The sequence below is a fragment of the Canis lupus genome, chromosome 1 (assembly GCF_003254725.2).
Source record: "Canis lupus dingo isolate Sandy chromosome 1, ASM325472v2, whole genome shotgun sequence".
Classification (NCBI taxonomy): domain Eukaryota; kingdom Metazoa; phylum Chordata; class Mammalia; order Carnivora; family Canidae; genus Canis; species Canis lupus.
In genome coordinates, this window is record NC_064243.1 from 64277929 (window position 1) to 64305805 (window position 27877).

General features: G+C 50.4%; 1 protein-coding gene across 1 annotated transcript; it reads right to left on the reverse strand.

Moving 5' to 3' along the window:
• Positions 1-1751: 1751 nt before the first annotated feature.
• HDDC2 (HD domain containing 2) lies at positions 1752-27357 on the reverse strand. The gene is made up of 6 exons (XM_025422941.3): positions 27139-27357; positions 26288-26409; positions 24164-24266; positions 18400-18468; positions 6065-6203; positions 1752-2116 (listed from the first exon to the last, which is right to left on the reverse strand). Exons 1-6 carry the CDS (start codon positions 27220-27222, stop codon positions 2019-2021), a joined length of 615 nt encoding a protein of 204 aa, XP_025278726.1. The 5' UTR covers positions 27223-27357; the 3' UTR covers positions 1752-2018.
• Positions 27358-27877: the final 520 nt, after the last annotated feature.

Here is a 27877-nt window from a genome sequence, read left to right on the forward strand (position 1 = left end):
TGCCAGTCCCCAAGGGAGAAACAAGGAACTGTTTGAAAAAGAACACCTGCACCCCCATCCCAGCCAGCCCCGGGGCCAGACGGGGGGGGGGGGGTTGCCAGCCTGGGCTGTGCCCCCTCCATCCATCCTTCCCTGCAGCCCAGCCTTTCCACCCTCTCCTTTTGAGTAGGGGATGGTCTCTCTCCCTCATTGCAAGGAGGTAAATTCTTTTTTGTGAAGTTCAATCCAGTAATAATTTTTTGCACCACATCATAATTATAGGGTTTGTTATTCAGAAGCTCCATTCCAGGCAAGTAACAGGTATCTTCCAAGAGAAAAACAAAAAAATTTTAAGTGATAATGCGGAAATATTTGTGGACCTGGCTGGTGAATTCAATGGCTGTCTTTTTCTATTGATCGTCATTGTGTTCTTTATTAAATGGTATTTATAGCACCATTACATTTTCTTTCTTTTTAAACCTATTACCCCAGTGAAGAAGGTTTAGATTTTTTTTTTAAGATTTTATTTATTTATTCATGAGAGACACAGAGAGAGAGAGGGAGAGACACAGACAGGAGAAGCAGGCTCCCTATGGGGAGCCTGACACGGGACTCGATCCTGGGACCCGGTGATCACACCCTGGGCCGAAGGCAGACGCTCAACCGCTGAGCCAACCAGGCATCCTGGAAGGTTTAGAATTAACTCTGACCCTGTTAGGTAGATGGAAAGCTGAGATAATGACCAGTAGATGACCAGTAGTATTAAGTCTGACCCAGTAGAGGCTTCTTAGTCTATGGATTCATGAAAATTACAGCAGGCAAAACATCCCAAGCAAAACTCTAGGGCCACAGGAAATCTGGTTATAAATATTTGAACTTTTATCTGTGATTATTTTAGGTATATTTTCATGCCAGGAGGGGAAAAAAAAAAAAAAAGCCCTGCAAAATTCTGATGGATGCAATGGTATTTTGAAGCAAAGCAGCACTGCTCTTTTCAACACGGAGCAGCTATACGTACACGTGTGTTGCTTCTGAAGAGATCATGCACTTTGCTTCCTGCAGATTGGGTCTCCATGGATACTGTGAAGAGTTTCCAAAGAAACGCTGCCTAGAATATTCCCACCATGCCAAGCTAGCAGGCCTTCACATGGAGACTGACATTCAAATTAAAGGGACCGGACTGATGGCTTCCCACCAAAATACGGGGCAGGTTTGCCTGGATAGTGTTCTTCTCACCACTGAGTGGTTGTGCATTGTTGAAAGGCAAGCAGGGCAGGTTACTTACCCGATGAAAGGAAACGAAGGGGAGAAACTAGGTCTGATGTGGTCCCCACATAAGGTGCGGTGACCCCAGTAATACTCTTCTTCCGATTACAGATTTCTTACCTGGTGATCGATGTTCTTATAAATCGAGATCTGAGAATTTACAAATCGGGGAAAAAATGCAGAGAGAAGACAAGAAAAATATACAGAGGAAGACACTGTATACCTGAATTTATATCCTCAAATGGAGAAAAGGATTAGAGGGAGAGGCAGGTTACCTGTTACCAGGTTTACAAATCTCTGATCAGGGGCCTGAAGCAGGTCACAGAGAAAAGAACAATGTGGCTCTGCGGATGATGCATTCCTTTCCTCAGCACTGTGTCAACTCAAGAACCTGTTCATAATTTTCCGTCATTCCATGAATCTGGCCTTCGGGGTGGTAGGTTATAACTTTAGAATAAAACGATTTAGAATAAAACGATTTAAAATCTCCAATGAATAGTCCAAAGTTTAAGGTTTTAAAGATGTATTTATTTAGTTCATAAGCAGCTCCCCCCACTACCCCCCAGTCTTCATCCAGGGAATTTTCCAGGACCACATCCTGCTCGCAGCTTCTTTTATTATCCAGACTGTATTGTGTTTCTTGCTGGAGTCCAAGCAATGGAAAACAAACGGACTCACGTCTGGGGGGAATCAAAGCAAAAGCAGCAAAACACGACACGTGAGAGGGAAAAACACGACGCCCGTCGCAGGAGGGCCGCAGCAGGGAGCACATGTCAAGAACTCGGCTCACGGGCGGCAGCAGCTATGCTGGCGTTTCTTTCTGCCTCGAGTTCAGAAACCAGCTGGACTATCTCGGGGTGACTGAACTTTCCTGCAAGGCAAGAAGACAGGGAACGAGGTGTTAACAAGGAAATCCATCCGTGCGTCCAGCTCGATCCCAGGCTTGGCTCCACCCCGTGACTCAGTGCAACCATTCCAGGTCCCGGAGAGGGGATCACTCAGAGCTGATGACCCCAGGGGCCACGGGGCACTGGGGATGAGAGCCCGACAAAGGAGTGGCCCATGAGGCAGAGCGAGGGGAAGCCACCCCGGGCAGCCTGAGTGCTCCCAGTGGGGGCCAGACGCTCACGGAGGACAGCAGCCAGAGCACTGAACGCAGCCCCTGCCCCTTCCGCACCTGCGGTTGGGAGGGACAAGGCACCTACATATAAAAAGACTAGCGGGAAGACAGACGGCCTAGGCCGTGCCCGGATGCAAACGTGCCTCATGCAGACACTTGTACACGACAGCCCACGGATCCGGGCTGTCCCCGCCACTCAGTGCTCCCAGATTTCTGCCCCAGGCAGCCACCAACCTACGAGCCACCTTGGGCTGAAAGTAGCTGGCCCAGGGGAATACCAAACTCACCATCTCTCCCCTGGTTTGGGGTTTTTTTTGCCAGTGCCTTTGTTTAACTCTGTTCAGTTACTCCCTATGCTCGGCCTCCTCTGAACGTTCCCTTCACTTGTTTTTCCTGAGGTCTGGCTCACCCTGAGGACACGGCTCTCCCCGCAGCCCTGTCACACAGTGGCTCTTGTCCCTGGGCCTGGGTCTGCCCTCCGAGCTCCCCGCTGCCTCCAGGCTGCCCTCTGCCCCGTTCTGGAAAGGTCAAGCTATCACGACTATTCCCACCGTCCTACCAAAGTGGCTCCCATCAAGGACGCAGACTTAGCTGCATGCGGCTGAATCTGCGGACACCTAACTCCCCCCATCCTCCCCCTCCTCCCCATCTAGCGGCAACTCCACTGTTTTACAGGTGCTCAGACCAAAATCCTCGGACGTCTCTCATAAACACCCCCCCACAATCCTGTCCACCTTCATCCTCAGGATATATCCAGAATCTGACTAGTCCTTCCTTTCTCTACCACTACCATCCTGGCTCAAAGCACTATCATTTCTCACTAGGATACACCAATGACCCCCAGCTGGTCTCCCTGCTTCCAGCCCACATGACCCTTCCAAGACACAAGTCAGATCACACTGGCCCTGTGGTCCACCTTCTCCAGGGGCTCCCCATCTCACCCAGAGCACAGGCCAACCTCCTGAGCTGGCCGCCGGGCCTCAGCCCACTTCTCCGTGACCCTCTCTTCTCCTCTACCCCCACCAGCCACACTGGCCTCCATGCTGTTCCTCCATACAACAGAGTTTCAAAAAGAAAAAGAAAAAAAAAAAAAAAAAGCCTTAAGTGGTGATTGAATTAGAAAAATAAAAATGTTATCAAACTAAATGTTATCAAACTAAAGCCTTTAAGTCCCCTTCAAAATCCTCAGAAGCCTGTCACCTGGCTCAGTGGGTAGAGCGTGCAACTCTGGATCTTGGGGTCATGAGTTCGAGCCCCACGCTGGGGTACCGTCTACTTAAAAAAATAAATCTTCGAGGGTCACAGTGTACATCTTCCTCTCTCCCTAACGAAGCTTGTTTTTTCTTCAAGCGTTATTGGGATGACTAAGAAACCACTCCTTACACCAGTTGCATTACTCACAATTATTAATTTCCTAATAGAGGCGTGCACCACCGTGGAAAGCAAAGTGAATTTTCATCTCAACTCAGTGGCGGGCACATCACCTTCTTTCTCAGCTCGTTTCTTCCTCGATAAGATGTGGAGTTTGAACCAGAGGACCCTTCAGGCTCCCACATTTTTTTGATTCTTCTAGTAGTTTCACGTTTCATTTTTTTTCTTTTTCATTGTGAGTGTGCCAAAGTGGAAGATGACCGTGTCAAAATGCAAAGCACCACGCAAACATGACTGGTACTTTATAGTTACGTTATTGGTGACGTATGCTATCTGGGAACCCAGCCGGTGCCTACGATGGGTTGGCAAACCTTTTCTGCAGAGAGTGAGACAGTAAATACTTCAGGCTCTGTGACCTATGCGGTCTGTGTTGCCAACTACTCAGTTCTACTCGATTCTGTTGCTGTGGTTTAAAAGCAGTAGAGACAACACACAGAGAATGAGTGTGGCTCTTTCAATAAAACTGTACCTACACAAACAAGCAGCAGCCCAGCCTGGCCATAGTCTGCTGCTCCCTCGTTCACAATGCTCTTTATTTAACTGAGGTCAAATACTTCTGAGCACCGCCTGTATCAAAGACAGAGGAGACTAACCTGGTCTTGGCCCCCAAACAGCTTACTCTGGGGTAGGGTGAGCTACTGGGGGTTTTGGGAAGGGCCCTAACAAGGAACACTGCTATGGAGAAGGCAAGTCAGACTGTCACGACCCTATGGCAAGTTCTGGACCAAACACAGATTGAGCGACTAGAAGGGAACGCCTGCCTAATTTCGACAGGGAGGATTAGAAAAGGAGACCGGGGAGGCGAGTGGCCGCAGACTGCAGAGCCTTTTGGCCACTCCAAAGTGTCAAGGTCTTACTTTTTAGGAAGGGGAAAGCCAGAGAAGTTTAACAGATGGAGGTGTGATAAGACCTGTGTCTGCAGACACGCAGGACAGACACGGACGGTGAGCCTGGCTGGCCGAGTTAGGAGGTAACGACCACCATCCAATGCAGGAGTGACCGGGGCCTTGTCTGAGGCAGAGGCAGGGGGCTGGAGAAGAGGGAAGGGAAATCGAATCAACCTCCCAACCATGTGCATCGTATTCTGAAGCACAGCCTGTGGGCCAGGGGCCCTGCAAGATCCGGAGAGGTCCCAGATGGGCGCCCTCGGGCCGTGCTCTCAGGGGAGCCGGGGCCCGGGAGACACGGAGCTGTGCTCAGGCAGCAGCCCGTGCCTCTGCAGCGCGCTCAGCCTCTCTGGAGGCTCTCTGGGGGCTCAGAAGGGAGACAGCGAAGGCCCACTGCCCGGTATTATTCCAGCTACGTCATAGGAGCCAACCCCCTGGATCTTCAAATGCCCCCATAAAGTAGATTCTGTAGTTATCCTTATTTTTGTTTTTATTTTATTTTATTTTTAAATAAAGATTGTATTTATTTATTCATGAGAGATACACAGAGAGAGGCAGAGACACAGGCAGAAGGAGACGCAGGCTCCATGTGGGGAGCCCAATGCAGGACTCGATCCTGGGTCTCCAGGATCACGCCCTGGGCCGAAGGCGGCGCTAAACTGCTGAGCCACCCGGGCTGCCTGTTATCCTTATTTTTAAAAGATTTTTTAAATTTAACGTAATCTCTATACCCAACATGGGGCTCAAACTTACGACCCTGAGATCAAGAGTTGCATGCTCTACCGATGGAGCCAGCGGGCGCCCCTAGAATTAGCCTTATTTTAAAAATACAGGAACTAAGGCCCAGAGCGAGGTCAAGTCATTAGCTGGAGGTTACATGGGTTGTATGTGGCAGAACCAGAACCAGCTGGGCTCCAGGGCGTGCTAGGAAGCACCATACGGACAATGGTGGCCTCGATGGTGTGGGGTTCTCTACTTTTACATATTTTTCTACCTCCGTCTTTCATGACTTGGCTTCTGTAAAGCACTTCCATCTACATTCTCTCTGTCTCTCTCTCATCTCATCTCAAAATCCACCTATGACTCAAGTAGGGTAAGCCTTATGGTTTCTGTTTTCCAGAGAGGCCAGGAGGCCGCCCGAGGGCACACAGGCAGGTGTCGACGTGAACCTGGCTCGCTGCTCAGGCCCCAGGGTGGTGACGCTCTCACCACCAGGCACCAGACTGCCTCCCACCATGAAGCCCACCATCTCCCTCTTAGGTGCTCCATGGGAAAGTGTCATTGGACGGCACCAACAGCGGATCTCACGAAGGCGACATCAGCCACCATGCTAAGGGTCAGCCCAGCTACGATGGTGTTTACTGAAAACAGCACAGAGTACCTGCCGTGGAATCAAAGAAGTCCTGCAGCCTCCCAGGTTTGTTCTCAGCGTCTTCATACTCAGATGCCTGCAGGATCATCTCACATTGGTCCAGCTGCTTCACGAATTTAGCTTCTGCGCTAGATTGGTTCTCATACTCCTGAGTAAAGGCACAATGAGAGCAACATGATGAGAGCGGCAGGGCAGGCATTCCAGAAGATTCTTATTCTGGTCCTGAAGTCAGAGTCACAGCTAAGGGAACATTCTGTACTGGCCAGCCCTCCCGACCACACGCAAACCCTCCAGAGATACGCTCGTCTGTGCCTCCCCCTTACTATCAGCACCCCGCGCAAGGATGAGCTGGTGATTCCGTGGAGTCCCCCAGATGCCTCGAAAGTCTCATCTGTTCATAGCGACACTCCCGACATTTTTCTTCCCATCTGGGACCTTGTCTTCCTTTCAGGATCATTATTACTCCTTCCACCTGAGTCATGGATGTCTTTTTAACTTCAAGCTACTATTTCATCTCCTGCTTCTCCAATGATTTCCCTCCTAGTTCAGAAGGGCCAGGCTTCCTTTTCCTTTTTAAATGTCCTTTTGAATGTCTAGCCTTCTCATTGAATTTGGGCTGCCCCTTTACACTGGAAATCTCTGTCCTTGCTTTCCAAACAGAGAATATTTCACCAAGTCCCCCTGGGTCGTGATTCTGGAGGACACGGCCAGGATCTGTGGGTTCTATGTGCAATGGCCTGTGTGCACGCACGTGTTGGTGACAGGGAAGTGGTGAAGGCCATGGATGGGGAGCAGCTTTTTTACCTTTCCTCTTGCTTTTGGTCCCTCTCCCCTCAGTGCAAGCCTGAAACAAAAAGCTACAGGAGGGCTGCTTCTTAGAGTGTGACACATGTCACATAACTGCAAGTCCCAATTAATACTATATAGAATCGTTTTTCTATTAAGACCAAAGTGTTCCCAACTGGCTTCCCTGCAAAGCTCTCATTTGTAATTCCACCCCAGATGTGTTTGGATAATGAACCTGTCATGCTTTCTTGGCAGGGGGATGTGATGTGAATCACTTAAGGTTTCTCGGTTTTTATTAGATGCCTTATTCTTATAAAGGCAGCTATATGGATTTTGATAGAGCTGAAAATTGTACAGGGAAATCGTTTCAATATGAAACCAAATACATTTTGTTTCATTTCAAAGGCACTTAAAAATAATTGCTTTTATTTAAATGCTTATTCACATTTATAATTATATATTTATATTTAATAAATTCAAGTCCATTGCTCAACAAAGAAGTGGAATATACTCTATGCATAGCAGTCCAGGATTTTTCTCTATTCAAAGTGAGAAAAAAAAGATTTCAAGACCATTAGGAAATGACCACACACTGTATAACAAATTCCAGTGAAATTACATGTTTCTTTTAAAAATATAAATTGTTGGGTTTTTCCTCAAAAAATAATGGTACAGGCATCTCCCAATTTCATTTTCCACCAGTGAGGCAGCACCAGGAAAACAGTGTGGCCAATAGGGTTCTAGAAGTAAGATGACCCCACGGATCTTTGGGGAATGTACTGCAAGTGGTTTCTCATGACAGGATGCAGAAACAATGGCAGGAGCAAGAGGAGAGAGAAGAGGCTGAAGGGGGGAGGACGAGCCTTGCAGTTTGTGATCAAGGGTTTCAGCTCCTCCGGCAGCTACTGGACATCACTGAAAGGTTTCAGGCCAGAAGGGTCATGATCAGATTTGCACTGTGGAAAGGTCATTCTACCTTCAGAGTGGAAAAGAGTAGACTGGAAGGAGAGAAATCAGGCTCTGAGACTGTAGCAGCAGAGAAGCCAGGAGAATCTGTCTGGGCCTCATCTCGTGGCAATGAAGATGTGACAAGTGGGAGGATCTGAGAACCACTAAGGAGGAAGAAGTGAACCAAAATGTGAACAGGAACAAAAGAAAGAGCTGAAAATGACATTCTTGTTTCTGGCATGCATAACTCAAGAGGGAGCAGAGTGGGGAAAGGGGCCTCCAAAACTGACCGAGCAAAGAGACAATAGAATCAAAACCTAATGAACAGCATTTATAACAAAACTATGTGACATAGCATTACCACGCATCGCCTCCAGCCCCAAGCCCTGGCTTCAATCAGCAGGAGCAACAGGGCATCTGATGGATCCGAGACTAGGAGAACTTCCCAACAACCAACAGGGGTGCTGCACTAGCTGCTGGTGCAAGCCCAGCCCTGGTGGGTGCACCAGCCTGACCTGCTCTGCTGGGGCTCCCCCCGCCGGGACAGGGGGCCCCCAGGAAGAGAAACTGCTGGAGGTGGAACCAAAATTGAGTAGGGTGAAGGTAACAAGAAGAAAAGAAAAAGTCCAGATAGAAGTGAGGAAAGAGGGGCACCTGGGTGGCTCAGTGGCCTTCAGCTCAGGGTGTGATCCCTGGGTCCTGGGATTGAGCCCCGCATCGGGTTCCCCAGAGAGCCTGCTTCTCCCTCTGTCTCTCTCTCGGTGTCTCTCATGAATAAATAAAATAAAATCTTTACCTCCCCCCCAAAAAAAAGTGCAGAAAGAAGACAAAACCAGGGAAATCTCTGAAAGCAAGCCACCATACAATTTAACACCACATTTAAAAACGAAACAGATGAGGAAGCTCTGTGAAATTCAAAAAAGTTATCTGGGGGCGCCTGACTCAGTTGGTTAAACATCTGACTCTTGGTTTCAGCTCAGGTCATGATCTCAGGGTGGTATGATTGCGCCCTGCGTCGGGTTCCACACTCAGTGCAGAATCAGCTCAAGATACTCTCTCCCCCTCCCCTCTCAAATAAATCTCAAAAAAAGAAGTTATCTGAACCAAGTTTTGTTCCAAAAGTTCAGGAATACTGATTAGGTATCAGAATGAGCAATAAAAAAAGATCAGAGGTCAGATCTCATACAAGCCTACCAGAAGATAAAGAGAACAAGGAACAAAATGACATCTCTACAGGTGATTCACATCAGAAAGACATTCTTAATTTTTTTTAAAGGACCAAATCTGTAAGAAAACTACTTCAAAAAGAACTATAAGATGCTAAGCAAATGGGAAGACATGAAAGAACCATATAAAAAACATCAGAGATAAAAGACAAAGTCATTTTCATAGTGAAGGCTAAGCAAATACACAGGGACTTTTAAATATGATAAATAGTAGCTTAAGAGAAATGGAAATTGAAAAGGAAGTTAGGTTTAAAAGTTTAAAAGTCAAAAAGAAATGAAGATAATTTAAAGGATCCGAGGGAAGGTGACAAATATTCAAAAAGGCAAAGAAGAACCAACACACAGAGATGTTGGAGTTTTGGAGGAAAAAAAAAAAGAAACCAAAGTGAAAGAAAAACTATATTCAAAAACATTTTCTTGAAATTAAAATTTCTTTTTTTTTTATATTGAAAACACACACCAAGTAGCTAAGGATACTAACCCAGAAGGACCAACACCAAGACACATTCTAATAAAATCATATCTATGAAAAAAGTCCTTTGGACACCTATGCAGAGAGAGCATCTGACATATAAGGGAAATAAAATTATCATCAGACTTTGACGATAACGCTTTGTGACCAAAGAGAACGGGAGTAATGTACTGACCTTGCAGTGTAGAGAACAGAGACAAGACTTAGAGCATATTGTTCCTGTGAGCCCTTCTTGAAGAATCTACAAGAGAACAAGTTTCAGCCAGCCCAAACGACCAGGAAACCTGCCAAAAGGACTGGGAGTGAGCATCAAAGGTGCTTGCAGAACTAAGACTCAACGAGGTATAAGAAACAGTATATAATAGTTCAATGTTCTGACAATCTAAAGTACAATCTAGATAGAGTACAACTATTAAAAAAATACAGGAAGAAAACAGGATAGGAAAAACAATTTTTTAAAAGATTTATTTCTTGAAGAGAGAGAGTGTGGCAGAGAGAAAGAGAGAGCGAGCACGAGCAGGGAGGAGGAGTAGAGAGAGGAGGAGAAGCAGATCCCCCCCACCCTGCGCAGGGAGCCTGATGCAGTGATGCGGTATTCGATCCCAGGACCCTGAGCTGAAGGCAGACGCTTCACCAGCTGAGCCACCCAGACAAAACAATTTTTTAGACTGTTTTCAGTACCTGGAATTGATGATGGTGGCATATACACAATTGTTATCCTGAGACATGTATGTGTATAGCAAAGGACCAAGCCTACACAGTCAGGATTCCTTGAGAGGAAGAAAGGACAATATAGAAGAGGGTAAGACACACCATAAAGGAGGTTAATAAGTAAACCCCGTGCAGTACTGTATTCGAATTGGAAATGTCACCATGAACCCACGAGGCGTACACACAGATACCCTAGCTATCCCAGCTCTGTCCAGTAAAAAGCATAAAGACCATACCCAACTCAGCAGCAGCCAGGACCCCCGAGCGCACACTGTGGTCTTGAAGTAGCGCTGCCTACTGACACAAGGAGGCCAACCGGGACGTCTGGCCGAAGTGTGTTCGAGATGAATGAGGCTGGACTATCCTGTCATTCCCACCATCGAGGAAGCAACGACCAAAGTCAAGCATGATTCCCTCATCTTTCTGATAGGAGCTGCAATCAAAGACTAGATGACCAAGAGGCCTCTGCTAATACAATTATTTCAACTACTAAATGAAAACGAGATAAACACACGGGTATTTTACAATTGTGCAGCCCGAAAGGATGAAGGGACGTTAAGCATCGAGAAACCCCAGCCATTCTGTGGCTCATGATGAAAGAATCCAACAGCATCTACAGTTTTGCCAGAAAAATCCAACATGAGTCTGATCCAGCCTCTGGATCCCAGTGCACCAATCTGCACAAAGTAGAACACAGGGACATGCCCTGCATCGTGAGTGTGCAACTGGCAAAACCCAGGCTTTGGACAACTCTGCGAGCCAGATGGTCTGGATTCTTCAACAGATAATTTGCAAGAAAAAGAAAGAGGTGGGGTGGGCATCAGGAGCAGAGAAGGAACTGTGGATTAAAGGAGATTCCAGGGGCGCCTGGGTGGCTCCATGGTTGAGCGTCTGCCTTCAGCTCAGGTCTTGACTCCAGCTCAGGTTGTGATCCTGGGGTCCTGGGATCAAGTCCCACATCAGGCTCCTGCAGGGAGCCTGCTTCTCCCTCGGCCTATGTCTCTGTCTCTCTCTCTCTGGGTCTCTCATGAATAAATAAAATCTTTAAAAATAATAATAGTGAAAATAAAGGGGATTCAAAAGGTATATGAAACTTTAAAAAAAACGGGCAGGATTGAACTAAAATGTCTTGGACGACCGCTTGAGTGATAAAACCATAAAGAAGGTGAGGCTGTGCCTGTGAACATCAGCGGTTGCCTTTGGAGGAAGGGAGGGCCTGGGCTTGGCCTGGGCATGGGAAAGGGCTTCTGGGCCGAGGGATCCTGATGCCAGATGGCAGTTACGAGGCCGTTATCCTTCCGGTAACTCACCTGCCATACACAGGTGTTGGTGTCCTTTCCTGTGCTTTATTTTTCTATAAGACAGTTTTAAAAATAATAAAAATGGTTGAAAAAAATGAGGATGCGATGAACCTACTGAGTAGGCTATTTAGGTGGTGCTGTCCGTTAGGCTGTGGGAGTCTAAGTCCGGAGCCCAGGGGGGTGACTCCCAGGAGAACACACGGCACCGTCAGAAGGTGACCAGTGAAGCCCGGGAGGAGCGCGTAGGGACAAGGCCAAGGCCAGGCCCTGGGAAGGGAACCTGGGCTCGGACCAAGTCAGCCGAGGAAGAGGAACCCGCGCACAAACTCAAGAAAGAGGAGCCAGACACTTGATGTCACGAGCACCGGGCGTTACACGCAAGTGAGGAGCCACTAACCTCTACCTCCGAAACTAGTAATACGCCCTATGTGAATGAATCGAATTTAAATTTAAAAAATAAAAAATAAAAATTTAAAAAAGGAAAATAAGAGCCAGAAAGGGACAAAGAAAATCAGGAAGGTACAATGTCACAGCCCTGAGGGATGAGAGAGCTTCACCAATGCGCAGCCACAGGTGTCAGGGGCACCGGGCAGAGAGGGCAAGGGCCTTGGGGACAGTGGGGGAGGCCGTCAGCCTGGGGAGGCCGAGAACGGAGGGGGGTAATGTGGTATCCAGGGACGTTTATTTCAAAATAAGGTAGGGAAACACCCTTCCAGAGGCTGAGAAAGTTCCCATCTGGACGCTTGTATTTCCCATGGAAGGAGGCAAGATTACCTGCCATAAAGTTGGGGGAGGAGAGGCCAACTGGTGAGTGAGGAGAGTGAGGGACAGCAGATGTGGGGCCCCTGAGGGGGTGCTGCGGGCCTGGGTGCAAGTCTAGGCCCTCCTGGGGGGACCAGCAAGGAGGGGGGCCAGCAGGCCCCTGCAGCAGCCCTCTGCAGCCCCCAGCTGAGACTGGGGAACACAAGGGGCCGAAATGGCTGGGACTGGGGTTCTGTGGAGCAACACAAGAGGGAGTTCAAGCAGCAGAGAGACACAAGTCTGGGTCCCTAAAGGGAAGGAAGGGACAAGGAGGCCACAAGCCTCCTCCCTCTTCCTTGGGGAGGGGTAGGCCCCACGAAGCCTTACAGGAAGTTTCTGTCTGGAACCTTCCACTGGCTCGCCTCCCAGGGACTCTCCCTCCGGGACCCAGGATCCTCCTGTTGCTCTGCAACCCACTCCCCAGTAACACACTGCGCCTCAACTACAAAGTATCCTTTGTAGGGAGACTTTTAAAGGGTGCCTTTAAAAAAAAAAAAAAAAAAGATTTTATTTATTTATTTATGAGACACAGAGAGAGAAAGAGGCAGAGACACAGACAGAGGGAGAAGCAGGCTCCATGCAGGGAGCCCAACGTGGGACTTGATCCCGGGACCCCGGGGTCACACCCTGAGTTGAAGGCAGATGCTCCATCCCTAAGCCCCCCAGGCACCCCTAAAAGGGCATCCTTAACCCACTGTGTCTCCAACTGGCTGAGCTTCGGGTGACATGGAGAGAAGCTGCCGCGTGGGAAAGGCTCCCAGGCCAGGCGGGGTGCCAGGCGTTCTGCACAGGGAGCTCCTGCTTTGCCTTGGGACTCACCAGGATGGTTCTTTCAACTGAAAGGCAGGTGGTGGGGGGAACATCTTTCTGTGATACTCGGGAGAAAAATGAAAATGTTTTCTCTTGACTTGCTGAAATCTGATTTCGCACTTCCATGACAAAGATAAATTATAATCAAGGATGTTTAATTGCATTAAAGAGACATGACCCTGGGGGCCGACAGCTATTTATAGCAGTGAACAGCTATGATTAACATTTTAGGAATCAATCAACTGGCATTTTCTATGTAACTGGTACTTAATTCTAAGTTTCCTGGATACAGAAGGACCATATTTTCTTAAACCCAAAGCAGAACATACAGACTGGAGACCGGAAGGATACAGCCTACCATGCGTCAGGCAATATTCCGAGTGCTTTACATGTATGCATTAATTCGACTGCCATTCGACCTATAAGATAGGTATGTGTGCTATTACTGTTGCCATTTTATAGTCGAGGATATTGAGGCGCAGAGGTTCAGTAAGTTGCCCAAGATCACGCTGGCAGTAAACAGGGTATGTGAATCCTGGAAATTGGATATTGAAGTCCACGTACTAACACCGAACATGAATTATAAAAACGCAGAAGTGAAAATGAGTCTGTATACAGGGTTGCACAGTGTTCTCCAAAAATCTTGATGTCTACCTGGAATCCAGGAATGTGATCTTATAAGGTCTTTACAGACGTAATCAGATTAAGATAAGGTCATACTGGATTAGGATGGGCCCTAACCCAATCAATGACTGGTGTCCTTATAAGAGGAAAAATCTGGGTGCAGATACAGACCCAGGGAGAACACCACCTGACTACAGAGGCTCAGGTTGGAGCGATGTGTCTATAAAGGAGTGCCAAAGCTAGAAGATGCCATAAACAAAGAAACAAACAAACAAACAAATAAATAGAAATAAAAACCGAAGAGGCATCTACCAGAAGCCAAGCAGAGGCAAGAAAGGACCCTTCCCTGGAGCCTTCAGAATATGGCCCTGCCGACACCTTGATTTTGGACTTCTAGTCTCCAGAACTGTGAGACAATAGATTTCTGTTGTCTAAAGCCATCCAAATTTCTGCAAATTGTTACAGCAGTGCCAGGACACCAAGAATCTCTTACTACAAATAAGTAACCGGCGAGGTGTCCTAAACATGGTAAAACGGTAAATGCTTGCTCAGTGAACCACCACACCACATCACCATATGAAGACAATGTTGAACTAGGAGGGAGGTGTTGTCACCTGGCACCTAAGAGACCCTGGGCAAGGTACTGCTCCTTAAGCCCTGTCTTCTTGTCTGTAAACTAAAGGAGTTGGACACAGGTTTTCTTCCAGTTTTAAATTTACAAAATTTTAACAGACACAGGAAAGAATCAGAGACAGAATACAGAGATGATTTTAAAATAGATAAGAATACAGTAAAGTAGCCACTTCATAGTACCAGAGGTATCAGAGAGAGAGGGAAAATAGAGCTACGGAGAGACAGAGAATTAGTTTTCTGGGGCTGCTATAAAAAGAACCACAAAGAGGGGCTTAGGGAACAGAAATTTATTGTCTTATAACTCTGGAGGCTACAAGTCAGAGATCAAGGTGTTGGCAGGACTGGTTCCTTCCAAGAGCTGTGAGAAAGAATCTGCCCCAGGCCCTTTTCCTTGCCTTATAGACGGCTTCCCTCATGTTCACATGGTGCTCCCCAATACATATCTGTGTCCGACTTCCCCCTCCTTTTTTTTTTTTTTTTTAAGATTTTATTTATTTTTTTATGAGAGACACAGAGAGAGAGGCAGAGATGCAGGCATGTAGGGAGCCCGATGCGGGACTCGATCCAGAGATTCCGGGGTCACGACCTGAGCCAAAGGTAGGCACCCAACTGCTGAGCCACCCAGGCATCCCTCCGACTTCCCCTTTTTATAAGGACACTAGTCATACTGGATTAGGACCCACCCTAATGATCCCCTTTTGAAGTGGTTACCTCTGTGTAAATCCTATCTCCCCCCCAAATTTTTTGATCCTATCTCAAAAAGAAAAACTCTCTGCAGTTACCATTTCCTATTTAGAGAAGACGTGAAATGATATATTTCCAAAAAATAAAAATTAAAAGAATTAAAAAAATTAAAATTAAAAGAATTTTAAAAAATTAAAAATTTAAAGAATTTAAAAAAGAATTTAAAAAAGGATATACTTCAAGATGAACAAAGTCTGAAATATAATGATTAAAAAAAAGAAACCTCCTTCACAGTACCCATAAAGAAGTCCTGTAAATTCATGCAACAAGTATTTATTGCCTAATTGTGTATTATATTTTACTAAATATTGAGAATAAACTATGGAATGGAGCAAGAAAAAAAAATCCTATCTCCAAATAAGGTCTTATTGGGAGGTACAATGTGAATTTTAGGGGGACACAATTCAATCCACACTAGAAAGAGAGGAGGGGAGGGGACTATCTTCTGAGAACCGCCCAAAGCTAGGCCTTTGTGTCAGAAGATACTGTGGGCTCTGAAAAAACATGTACTGTGGAGAGTGACACTCTCGTTCTTGAAATAGAGTCTTTAATAAGCACAGGACAGGGAGAAATGGTCAAAGAAATTAGGGGCAAGTCTAATGTCTAACACTCTCTTTACAAAATAATACTCAATATTAGGGATGTACATTTTTTTTCAAATATCTAAATAAACTTATATACACTCGTGCCCACCAGCATGGGCACACGTCCATACTCATACGGAGACTTAAATAAGTGCTCAGTCTGTGCCTCCGGGGCCCTGGTGACCTTACCTCTTGACCTGAAGCAGCTACTGCGTTCATAGGGGTGTACGTGCTGGTAAAGGCGTTTAAGAGCCAAGCATACTATTCTCTGCGAATCAATTTCTATACTTATGTCTGAAAAATGCGCTGCTGCTTATATGTACATTCATCTGCGCCCTCGGGCTCTTCATAGGAACAGGAGCTCCCAACCCTTCCGGAGCATGCAAAGATGACGTTCGTGTCAGAGAGTAAAGAAGCTCACAGTTTTCCTCCTGGGCACCAAGCAACATCCCACAGGATCACCAACAAAGCAATTTGATTCCTTGCTCTCTTCTTTTAATTAAGCTCTAGGCCGCCAGGCAGCAACAATTCTCAAGGACAGTCGCATACCAAGGCAGCCAGCTGTGCACCTGTCCTGAGATCTTGGACTTTTACAAGATCATAAAACTGTCACTCGTTTTGGGGTTATTGAGTCTCTTCGTGCTCTGTATTTTATGGTTTGTTCGTTTTTTGTTTTTTTCCCAAATCCAAAGTCTTTCTGTAATGTTTTCACTTGGAAGCTAGTTAATGAAATCAGAGAAGATTTTACAGTGAATTTCAAGTCAATTAATTTTTGTAAAGTAGATTTTGCAGTAAGCTTTTTTTAGCCGGTTGTTGGTGGCTAACTGAGAAAATAATGTAAGAGATAATGCCACTGTGTTTACGATAATTCGGCAACACAAGGGAACCAATTCTTATAAAAGGTTTTCGAATTACGCAAGTCCCTCCTTAAAGACATGAGATTAGTTTCGTAAACTCAGGGACTTTTTTTTTCTTTCAATGTACGGCGTGCAACCCAACTCCACTCCATTATTCCTCAATTCACCGTGTTCCAGAAGTTCCCTTGAAAGTACATTCTTTGGCACAAGGGGCTCTTGTCCCTGAAGCAACCGTGTTATACCTGGTAACAGAAACCACCTGAGCCAGGCTCCAGCTAGACACCAGGCATATTTTGCCAAATTTAATTATCACAATTATTCGGCCAGGCAGGCATTAACGGCTCATGATACTTTACCTTAAACCCTGTTTCAGTTTTCAGCATCTTTTTAATTTAGGAAAATAATATGGTATGTAGAGTACGTATTACGGAGAAGTCCTAGTGGGGCCTAGGGCAGACTCAGCTGCCGAACAGATGAATATTTCTAACATCAAAGCATATTGATTTTTACACCACGAGGGACAGGTCAGAGTGGGGGACAGCCTGAACAGCCTCCTGTGGACTCCGGTAAGATCCTGCTGTGTGTCGTCAAGTTAGAGCAGGTGTTTTTGTTTTGTTTTGTTTAAACTGACTCCCTGAACTTCGCAGACTCCCTAACTGTGGCTAAGGGCCTGTGGAGCTTATTATTCTCATGTTCTGGGAGCAACAAGCCAACTAGAGCCAGGTACCTGACCCAAGGGAGGTGGGATTCACATCCAGGTCTGTCTGGCAGCAAGGCCTGCTCCCTGCATCACAGCCTCCTACTGCCTCCAGAGGGAAGGACGCTTCTTCCATCCCCGAACCCAGCGACGCCCCAGAAAGCACAGCACACCACAGAATCCGGCCACTGGGTAAACAGGCCATCTCAGGAGAAACGTGCATTCAGGGGTCGACCCCGACACTTCCCTACCTGGCCCTGGGTCTTCCCAAGTCAAGGGAAGGCCTGACCCAGCATGCCAGGCAGTGGGAAGGGAACTCTGGAGGCTCTGAGGCTCAGGGGAGAGCAAGGCTGGGTGGTGGGGGGACCTGAAGACTTGGAAGGAAAGGAGGAGGATCAGCATTGGAAGGCAGCACGGGGGAGTAGGGATGGGAGGGAACCCTGGAAAGTAAGCGTGTGAGGTGAAGATCTTCGAGGCTAGGGAGCAGGGTCTGGGGGCTCAAGCGAACAAGGGCCAGAGTGGACCGCAGGGGAAGGGAGAGCAGTGGGGGCACAATGGCTTTCTTTGCTCTCTCCACTCTTCTGCCCTTTCCATCCAGCCAAGTGGCCTCCTGGTCTGCTGTGCAGCACTGGGAAGGGAGGGAGCACCCACAGGGCCCAGGCTCTGGCCTGGCATCACGGCCGCACTTCACCTGGCCCCAACTCGACTCCAAACAAGTCTTCAGACTTTCCTAGGTGGACAACAGACTCGGAGAGGGGAATACGCCCAAGGTCCAAGCCAGGGCATGGTGAGGGCCCACGTTCTTCCCAAGGACCAGAAATGGGTGGGTGGGTGTGGGGTGGGCAGGAGAGCTGGGGGGGGTGGGGGCGGGTAACAGCAAAGCGACAGGAAATCCAGGGGGCTGTGGAGTCCAGATCTGTGCCAGGCACTGTGGTGTCCGGGGAAATGGGGACATTAGGAGGGAGAAAATTTTCTTTTAGCCATGAGCAATTCCTGCGGCAGCCAGGAGGCGAGAAACAGACACCCAGGGGAACCGACTAAGCTGGGGACTGCCCATCAGGGTGCCCTAGGCCACCCGAAACCTTGGTGAGCCATGTACAGTCAATCACAACACAAAAAGGTCAAAAAGCCACGCGTCCCACATACTTACTTCCCAAAGTTCATAAAGTTCCTTCCTGAGATCCTCGGGGAGGAGCTGGCTTAGCTGCTTCATGGCCTCCTGGAATAGCAAACAGTTCTTGGGATCATGAGCACATTTACCTCGTTAACAGCCCCCCTAAGAAGGCGAGAAACGGGGCTCAACCGCTTACAAACGGCAGCTGAGTGCCCGACACCCCCCCCAAAGGGCAGCTGAGTGCCCGACCAGCTCGCGGCTCCCAAGGCGGCGGTGGGCGCAGGTGAGGGAGTCAGTGTCAGGCCCCAGCGCTTCGCCCAGCGTCCACCCTGCGGCCTGCGGCACGCCGGGCCCCGGACCCCAGACCCCGGCCACCCGCCAGGACCCTGGCCACCCACCCGGACCCCGGCCTCCCGCCAGGACCCCGGCCACCCACCCGGATCCCAGACCCCGGCCACCCGCCAGGACCCCGGCCACCCACCCGGACCCCGGCCTCCCGCCAGGACCCTGGCCACCCACCCAGATCCCGGATCCCGGCCACCAGCCACCCACCCGGCCCCGGGGGGCTGTGCGCCCATCGCAGGCGACGGGAGCGAGGCGGGGGTCGGCGTCTGGCGGAGGACCACAGGGGCCCCGTGCATTTCCAACACAGACACGCGGAGGCCCAGGGGGCCTGAGCGGGGCAGAGGCGCCACCCGCGTGGCAAAGCTCGGGAACGCTCTGCACACCGTCGCCCTCGCTTCCTACTGTCAACGTTCTGCCGCGGGACACGAAGCACGGAGCGCAGGGCACTTACTGGCCTACGGACAGGGCCGGCCTGAGTCTCCCGTGGGCTGAGGATGCACAGGCGGGCAGGGGCAGGGGCAGGGGGAGGGCGGGGCAGGGAGAGGGGCAGGGAGAGGGGCAGGGGAGGGGGAGGAGAGGGACAGGGGGAGGGGATGGGGTAGGGGCGGGGCAGGGGGAGGGAGGGGATGGGGCAGGGGTGGGGCAGGGACAGGGGAGGGGATGGGGCAGGGACGCGGCAGGGACAGGGGAGGGGGAGGGGGCGGGCAGGGGGAGGGGCAGGCCAGGTGCAAGGGGATGGGGCGGGGGAAGGGCAGGGGAGGGAGAGGGGCAGGGGAGGCAAAGGGACAGGGGGCGGGGCAGGGGCAGGAGGAGGGGGAGGGGAAGGGCGGGCAGGAGGAGAAGGAGGGGAGGGACAGGACAAGGGGAGGGGATGGGGCAGGGACGGAGCAGGGCAGGGACAGGGGGAGCGGGCGGGGGAAGGGGGAGGGCACGGGAGAGAAGGAGCATGGGGAGGGGGAAGAGCAGGGAAGGGGCAGGGGCAGGAGAAGGGGGAAGGGCAGCGGAGGGGCAAGGGCAGTGGGCGGGACAGGGGCAGGGGCCGCACCACCCAGGGCATATGTAAGCCGTCCCTCGCCCTCCCTCTGTAGACTTGTCCAGGGGTGGGGACCTCGCACCTCGCACATCCCGGGGTAGGGACCTTGCACCTCACACGTCCCGGGGTGAGGACCTCGCACCTTGCACCTTGCACGTCCCGGAGTGGGAACCTCACACCTCGCACGTCCCGTGGTTAGGACCTCGCACCTCGCACGTCCCGGGGTGGGGACCTCGCACCTCGCACGTCTGGGGGTGGGGACCTCCCACCTCGCACATCCCAGGGTAGGGACCTTGCACGTCCCAGGGTGGGGACCTCACACCTCGCATATCCCGGGGTGGGGACCTCGCACCTCGCACGTCTGGGGGTGGGGACCTCGAACCTCGCACATCCTGGGGTAGGGACCTCGCACCTCGCACGTCCCGGGGTGAGGACCTTGCACCTCGCACCTCGCACGTCCCGGGGTGGGGACCTCGCACCTCACACGTCTGGGGGGTGAGGACCTCGCACCTCACACGTCCCGGGGTGAGGACCTCGCACCTCGCACATCTGGGGGTGAGGACCTTGCACCTCGCACGTCCCGGGGTGGGCACCTCGCACCTTGCATGTCCCGGCGGGGGGACCCCAATGGGCGTGCGTCAGGCAGAGCTCGCAGGCCTTTCCCCAAGGAGCTGAAAACAGGTGCGCGTCATCCGCTCGCCCTGCCTGGCCTCCCGCCCTCTCCTGCACACGCAGGCCCCGTGGCCAGTCGGTGGGCAGTGGACCCACTGGGCCAGGATCTCTGCGGCCACACAGCTCACAGCCGCCACCCGCGGGCCATCTGCATGATTTGTCTAGCAGACGTTAGGGGGGAAAATGTCACCAGCCACTTCAGAGCAAACCGCAATGGCCAGTGTCACCAGGCTGCCCTCCTAAGTGCAGTCACAGCCCGGGCGGCCTGTGGCTCCAGACCGCCCGCAGTGGTGTCAGACGGGCCGTGTTTGGTGTCTGCGTCCTCCCCGGTTTCCTTTTCATCAATGGCGGTCAAACACTTCGAGAAAATCCTTGCACTTCCAAAAGTTAAAGATGTCTTTACAAACGGATTGTCTTTCCCGACGTTATTCCAGAGACAAGCATCTGTCTGTTGCTTTTGTTTGAAAAGAATGAACTAATGTGTATTCGCAGGTATATGAAAATCTCCACGCTGGGGTGACTTTATTCCTTTTGGGTGTCGCACCGGGCACCGAACACAGTGACTGGCGCCTGGCCTGACCACCGAGCAGGGAACGGACCCGCCACCCATCGTGCCAGATACTCTATTTCTACAAAGGTAGCGTGCGGCTGAAATCAACTTTTTGGGGATCACACCGGATTATGACTTACGGGCAAAGCGCCTGTTGATGAAAACCATCACGTCCTTTAAAAAGAACAGGTAAGGAATATGTTGTTGGTCTCTTCTTAAAAACCCGACATGGATTTTCTGGATCTATACTCTTTTTGCCGCCTTTGGTTTGATAGGATCAGATGGCCTTTCGAGACCTATTAGGTAGTCGACGTTTCGAGATTCTGTTTGGCAAGACACGCTGCACAACCGTGCCTACGTGTTTTACACGAACCATCAGAAAACGACTTTGCCAAATCCCGGGGTCCACGGCTGCCCTCCGGGCAGAGAGCCCTGCCCCGGCCTCTTCCTCTCTGTGGGGTTTCTCGCCTTGTCCACAGGGACCCAGGGTGCTCACGTTCCTCGCTGCCAGCACGTGGACAATCTGCCCCAAGTCCTGAGCTGGGTCTGCCTCAGCCAACGTCCTGGGGCGGTTTTGTGCAGGCAGGAGGCACCCAGAAGGCATCCTGCACCCTCTCCTGAGGCCGAGCAGTATGGGACCTCTCTGCACACCCTGGGTCCCGTGGGGTCTGAGGCCCGACCCACCGAGGACTGGGGGTCGGACCCTGAGCAAGTTACATGGCCTTGTGGCCTTCGGGCTTCACTTCTGTAAAATGGGGTCAATGATGGCATCTCCCTGGAAGGGCTGGCGTGAGGATCAAAGAGGTGACCGATCCGGAGCTCATGCCCTGGGGCCCCTCATCTACACTCTACTCATCGTCCGCTACCTTTTTCAGTTTCCCTATTTTACCACATTCACTCCCCCAATAAAAGCTGGGTTCTTCTCCTTTTAACCTCATGGTCCTTCAGCGACCTTCAGGCAACTCGCACCCCGCAGACACACACCGTCCGCGATCCTGCCTCCACGCACATGACCTGCTGCTGCTGCAGCCCGGCCTCGGGGCCCTGACGCTCCCCACGAGGCGTCACTCGCCAGCTCGGGTTATAACATAAAAGTCTGTCTTTTCTTGCTTAGGATGAGGATCAGACAACAGTAGTGCTTTGGCCCTAAATTCTCTCTGCCAGGCCCTCGTTTCCCTTTGCTCTCGCTACCTCCTCTCCTCCCCGACAATCAGCCTTGAGCCAAGGAACCCTCACTTAATTATCTTACTGCACGGTTCAGACCTCCAAGTCTAGCTCACAAACGCCGCCTGCATAAAGAGTTGTTCACCTTCCAGACCTTTCTCTCTGTTCCCAAACCCTAACACGTGGCAGGAAGAGGCAAGGGGGGTATCAACACTCTTTCAGGCCTTTGGTTTCCTGTCTTGGAACCTGCGCGAGTCCTCACGATGCTTCCCCTGTCCCACCAAGTTCCCCGGGACACCCAGGAGGTACGAGGAGGCCCGAGAAGTTCTCATCACTGCCAGGATGGCGGGTCCCTCTGTCCGGGGCCCCACCAGGCCCCTCCGTGAGGTGTCACTGGCCAGGCCTCACTCCTGTCCAGACAGTAGCCAGTCTTCCCTCATCTTCACAGGCTGAGGAGCCTGCCCACGGACTCTCTCCTTTTTTTTTTTTTTTTTTTCCAAAAGGCTCTGACTTGCTCCTCTGTAGAGGAAGCCTCAAATTCATTATGAGCCTTCATGGGGCCAGTTGGTCTTCTCACTCTGTGTGTCACTTTACGGTCTCCAAGGACCCTCTGGTACTTCACTGCACCACGTCTTCTCCACAAAGTCCAGATTTATCCTTGAAAAAAACCATCACGCATCCTGAAATGAGCTGTATGATTAGGGAGTTTTGTCCTCATCCCTTTCTTCTACGTCGGGGCGCCACTCAACACCCTCTGGGCCGGGGCTAATTCTTCCTGCCACTCAGGATCTTGAACTAACTGGGTCTTGCATTCATTCTGCCAATCGGTCTAGGGCCTCTTTATTCACCAAGAGTCTAGACTCCTACAGAGAAGCATTTCCTCAGCTTTCTCCCTTTTACCGGCTGTCGTGATGCGGAGCCTGTATTCTGGGTCTGTACATTGGCAGGAAGAACACACTCCTTACACCGTTTCCCTTGTTCCCATAATGTCAGAATTCCTAAAGTGGTGTTCCTCATGCATCTTCTCGTCTCTGGAGGGATAAAAGTCCTGCTGCCTACGGAACGGCCGTCTCCCCCAGCTCTGAGAACAGCTATTCAAGCCCACCTTCCCTGTTAAACCATTTTGATGAAGGATCCAGCCACTTAGCAATTTAGGACCAATGTCCTATAATAAAAGTACCTTGCAATAATCCCTGAATTGAGAAGCAGCTATTCAACATTTAAAAAAAAAAAAAAAAAAGCGAAACAAAAACAAAACACCTTCTTGGATTTTCCAACTTCTGTGTCAAATATGTCTTCCTCGTTGGCCCTGGGCTCTGGATTTAGAGCCCAAATTGATGCTGATTTACTTTTTTTTTTTGATGTTCATTTCCTACTATTACAAATGTTTTTCTTCTAACCAATACGCTAAAGGACTAATTGGAAACTCACAAGTAACTATAATAATTATTATATTTGGGATTTGCAGAACTTTCCTCCAAAGAGCTCAGCCAGCCTGGAGAATTCTTTCAAGTTCTAGCAACTGCCCTCGTGCTAATGAAAGCCATACTATCCATGTCCGTATGCGCGAGAACAGCAGCCAGCAGCTTCCTGACCCGGTGTCCCACGAGGCAGGCAGCAGGCGTAGTTTCCTGATCTTGTGTTAAACAAGGTTGAGAACAACCCACACCAGTGCTCTGCTCACTTCTGGAAATCCCTGCTTCTAGAAGCCAAGGCTGTAAGCCACCCAGAAGAGAGTAAGCACCAACAACGGATTCCTCAACACCCTGGGGTGACTCCGCCTCACCAGTCCTACCGGTCCACTCTGAGGCTCTTTTGTCCTGACCTCTGTGCCACCTAACCAGCTGCCTGTCCCACGAGATCCATCTGAACGTTCTCCAGCCCAGGCCCTCAAACCCTACAAATATCCTCCCCTGATTTCCCCTTTCTGAGTCACTATCAAAACTCTGTCAACAGTTTTGCATCAGGTCTAATCAACAGCTCTGCGTCACCAACGGGTCCCTCTGGTGGTCCCCTGCGGAGCAAACAGCACTGACCTCTTCTCGCCTATGCTTTTCTTCCTTGGGGATGTTATCCGCTGGTGCTATGTCCCCCACGATGCTCTCTGCCATATCATGAACCAGGGCTAGGCGTACACATCTGGCCAGGCGAGAAATGGTGAACGACCACACAGGGTTAGATTCACTGCCAGGACCTTCTCCTTTACCTGTGAAGCTGCAATTTCCTTTCCCCCTCCAACCTCACGGGGTGTTTTAATGCAGTACTTTCTAGAGTAACTCTATCCCCCTCGCCCACAACAGCTCCGATTTGAAACTGCTCGTTAATATTCAACACCGTAATACATGAATGCAGGAGAAACGGTTAGCATGCATTTTTTTTTTTTTTTAATGACCAGTTTTTCAAATATCACTTTAAAAGGTTGATGACTTCAGATGACAAAGCCAGGAGGAGAGGATCTGGTCATAGCATTTACTTCCTGATACAAAATTCAGAAACAATCATTTCCCCAGTATGCTAGCCAGATGTCAACATGAGGCTCCTCACAGAGAGATGCGTGCACTAGGGCAGTTGTGGTTCCAAACCCAGCAACCACTCATACACTGTGTGATCTTTGCCAAGCTACTTAATTTCTTTCAAGGCTCCAATCTGTCAGCCTTCATTTTATCAGCTGTAAAAAAGGAATAGTAGGGGACACCAGGTGGCTCAGCGGTTGAGTTGAGCGTCTGCCTTTGGCTCAGGGTGTGATCCCGGGGTCCCGGGATCAAGTCCCACATGGGGCTCCTTGCATGGAGCTTGCTTCTCCTTCCTCTGCCTGTGTCTCTGCCTCTCTTTGTGTCTCTCATGAATAAATAAACGAAATATTTTTTTTTTAAAAAAGGAACAGTAATACGTCATACGGTTGGCATAAAAACTCAGTTTGATAATGTGTGTTCCTGGCACCATGTTGATCAATAAGCAAATGCCTATGGTTACCGGTGATAATGATTAATGATGAGGATAATCACTGTCAAAGTAACAAAGGCAGGTCATGATATAAATGCCCCCGAGGGCCAGTCTGTTTCACGTGTCCACTATGTCGTAGGCAGTTCACAAGACTGTCTCATCCTCAGCCTGTCTCTGTCATCCAGTTCAAACCTCCAGCTACTCTCAGGTTCGTTATCTCTATCTGACACCACATTCGTCTTGTACTTTTTGCCAAAAATCCCACTTCCACACCATCTACAGAGTAACAGGGCTCCTCAACTCTAATGAACCTTCGCTACCATCAAACTGACGATTTACGACGTATCGTTTCCAAAACATAGCCTTAATTTCCTACCACCAGGGCTTTGGTGGCTATACCCTCCTCTCTGCACTCTGTGCCCTCTCCTTTACCAAGTCAACTCTTCAGAGCTCACCTGAGATTCCACTCTCTCTATGAAGATCAGCCAAGGACACCTGCTCTCTTCTACTAAACCCTTTTCTTAAACTCTTAATTTTTTTTTTAAAAAGTAATCCCCAAAGGCAATGTGGGGCTCGAACTCATGGCCCCAAGGTCAAGAGCCACATGCTCAACCGACAGAGCCAGCCAGGTGCTCCAACCTTGCCAACTTTTGAATATAACTTCTTCTGTGTTTTTTTATAGAAGCCAGTTGGGACCTGTGTCCTTCATGGGAGATTTACCTACTGTCCTATGTTGCTAGGAAACTTTGTCCTGTGCTCACAAAACCTTTTAAACACTTGTTGACTTTAAAAGGAGATACCTCTTTCTCAGCTACGTCTTGCACATACCCTTCCGAAAAATCACCTCACAAACAGGTGATAGTGTTCATGAAAGGGGCTAGACTAAGGCACAGAATGTACTAACAATGACAGGATTTGAGACTTACCACACTCACTCTCGGGCCTGGAAATCCTAATATCACACTTAGGTCTGCTGGAGACCAAGGCAGGCTTTATCACTTGCCAAAAGAAAACCAGAATGTAGTTTATAACTGAAGCAATCAACACATTTAATTCCCCTTCCTACCCCCTGAACCTGTATGGGTCGCCGCAAATAGTCTCTCATTTATTTTCTCTAAGTAACCTCCGAGAATTAGATACAGGCCTCGGTCACCAGAAGCGGTGCCGAACCCACAGACCTGCAGTCCTAACAGGTGTCAGCGTCCACGGCAGCTTACCTGTCCTTGTTAAGGTGTTCATCTTTGGTCACCAGAGCCATAACTGCCATTCGGTACATGTGATCCGATACACTCTCCGGCCTCTCGACGCTTCTGTATACCCAGCCCGTCCGGGGGACTCTCTGATGAAAAGAAGAGAAAAAAGTTGATAAAAATAAATATTTAACGTGTCTGCTGTGCTCTTCGAGAGAAATCTACGGAGTAGGGTACAGAAGTAGTGTGATGGTTTCAGAAAGTATTACAGGAGGCCTCACCAACCGAATGGTCCACATCTGGAATCAAATAAGCCAGTGGGGTCAGAGAAGGAGAAAGAGGAGGGGGGGGTGAGTAAAAATAAAAATACAAAATACAAAAAGAGAAAGAGGAGAGGGAGAAATAATTCACATGTAAACACTGCAAGAGTCCAGCAGTCCTGTTACTCCGTGTTACTGGGATGGGAATTATGGGCCATACAGGAGTTCTTCAGACATTAAAAATAAAACTGTAAAGTACTGCGTTTCTCGGAACTCCAAGAGTTGGGACTTCTTGCATTTAAAGAGGCAGAACGAACGGGGCCTGTGGGGAAAGCTGCGAACCTAAGGAGCCACAGGCTTGCAGATTTGGAAGCGCAGAGGAGAGGAGCCTTTCTGGGGCTCCTGCTGCCCCCCGCGGGCTGCGGCGCGGCTGCGGGCGGAGGGGGCGCCTCGGGGCACCCCAACCCCACCCCCGCCCGGGCTCGCCCCGACACCCGGACCCCGCGCCGCCCCGGCCCGGCAGGGAGGGGGAGGCCCGCAGGCCCGGGAGGGGGGGAGGGGGGGAGGGGTGCAGCCTCCGCGGGCTGGAGCCCCCCGCGCCCCCGGCCCGCCGCTCACCTTGAGCTGCCCCACCTGCCGCAGGAACCGCAGCAGCGCCGCCGCCGACCCCGACCCCGACCCCGACCCCGACCCCGAGGCCATGCGTCCCCGCGCGCCGCGGGCCGGAGCTCCTCCCCTCCTCCTCCTCCCTCTCCGGCTTCTTCGCCTCTTCCCTCCTGACTCCTCCCCCTCCCTCCGGCTCTGGCCTCCTCCCTCCGTCTGTCTCCTCCCTGTCCTCCTCCCTCCCAGTCTTTCTCTTCCCCTCCTGACTCCTCCCCCCTTATGACTCCTCCCCCTCCTCTCTCCTCCTCCTCCCTCCACCCTCCCCTCCTGACTCCTCCCCCTCCTTTCTCCTCCCCCTCCTCTCTCTCCTCCTTCCTCTTCCCTCCCCTTCCTGACTCCTCCCCCTCCCTCCGTCTCCTCCCTCCTTCCTCTCCCCTCCTCCCTCCGTCTCCTCCCTCTCCTCCTCCTCCCTCCCCGTCTTTCTCTTCCCCTCCTGACTCCTCCCCCTCCTCTCTCTCCTCCCCCTCATCCTTCCCTCTTATGACTCCTCCTCCTCTCTCCTCCTCCTCCCTCCACCCCCCTTCCTGACTCCTCCCCCTCCCTCGTCTCTCTCCTCCTCCCTCCCTCCTCTCCCCTCCTCCCTGATCTCTCCTCCCCCTCCTCCTCCTCCCTGCTCCCTCCCCTTCCTGACTCCTCCCCCCTCGTCCCTCTTCTCTCTCCCCTGCTTCCCCTGCTTCCCAGGGCCAAACCAGGC

What these genes read in the sequence shown, in the direction of transcription:
- HDDC2 (XM_025422941.3), bottom strand. Translation starts at nt 27,222, where the DNA reads ATGGCCTCGGGGTCGGGGTCGGGGTCGGGGTCGGGGTCGGCGGCGGCG. An exon ending in GGCAGGTGGGGCAGCTCAAG is followed by an intron (nt 26,410 to 27,138) that starts GTGAGCGGCGGG and finishes TCTTTTCATCAG; the next exon opens with AGAGTCCCCCGGACGGGCTG. An exon ending in AAAAGCATAGGCGAGAAGAG is followed by an intron (nt 18,469 to 24,163) that starts GTCAGTGCTGTT and finishes TTGCTATTCCAG; the next exon opens with GAGGCCATGAAGCAGCTAAG.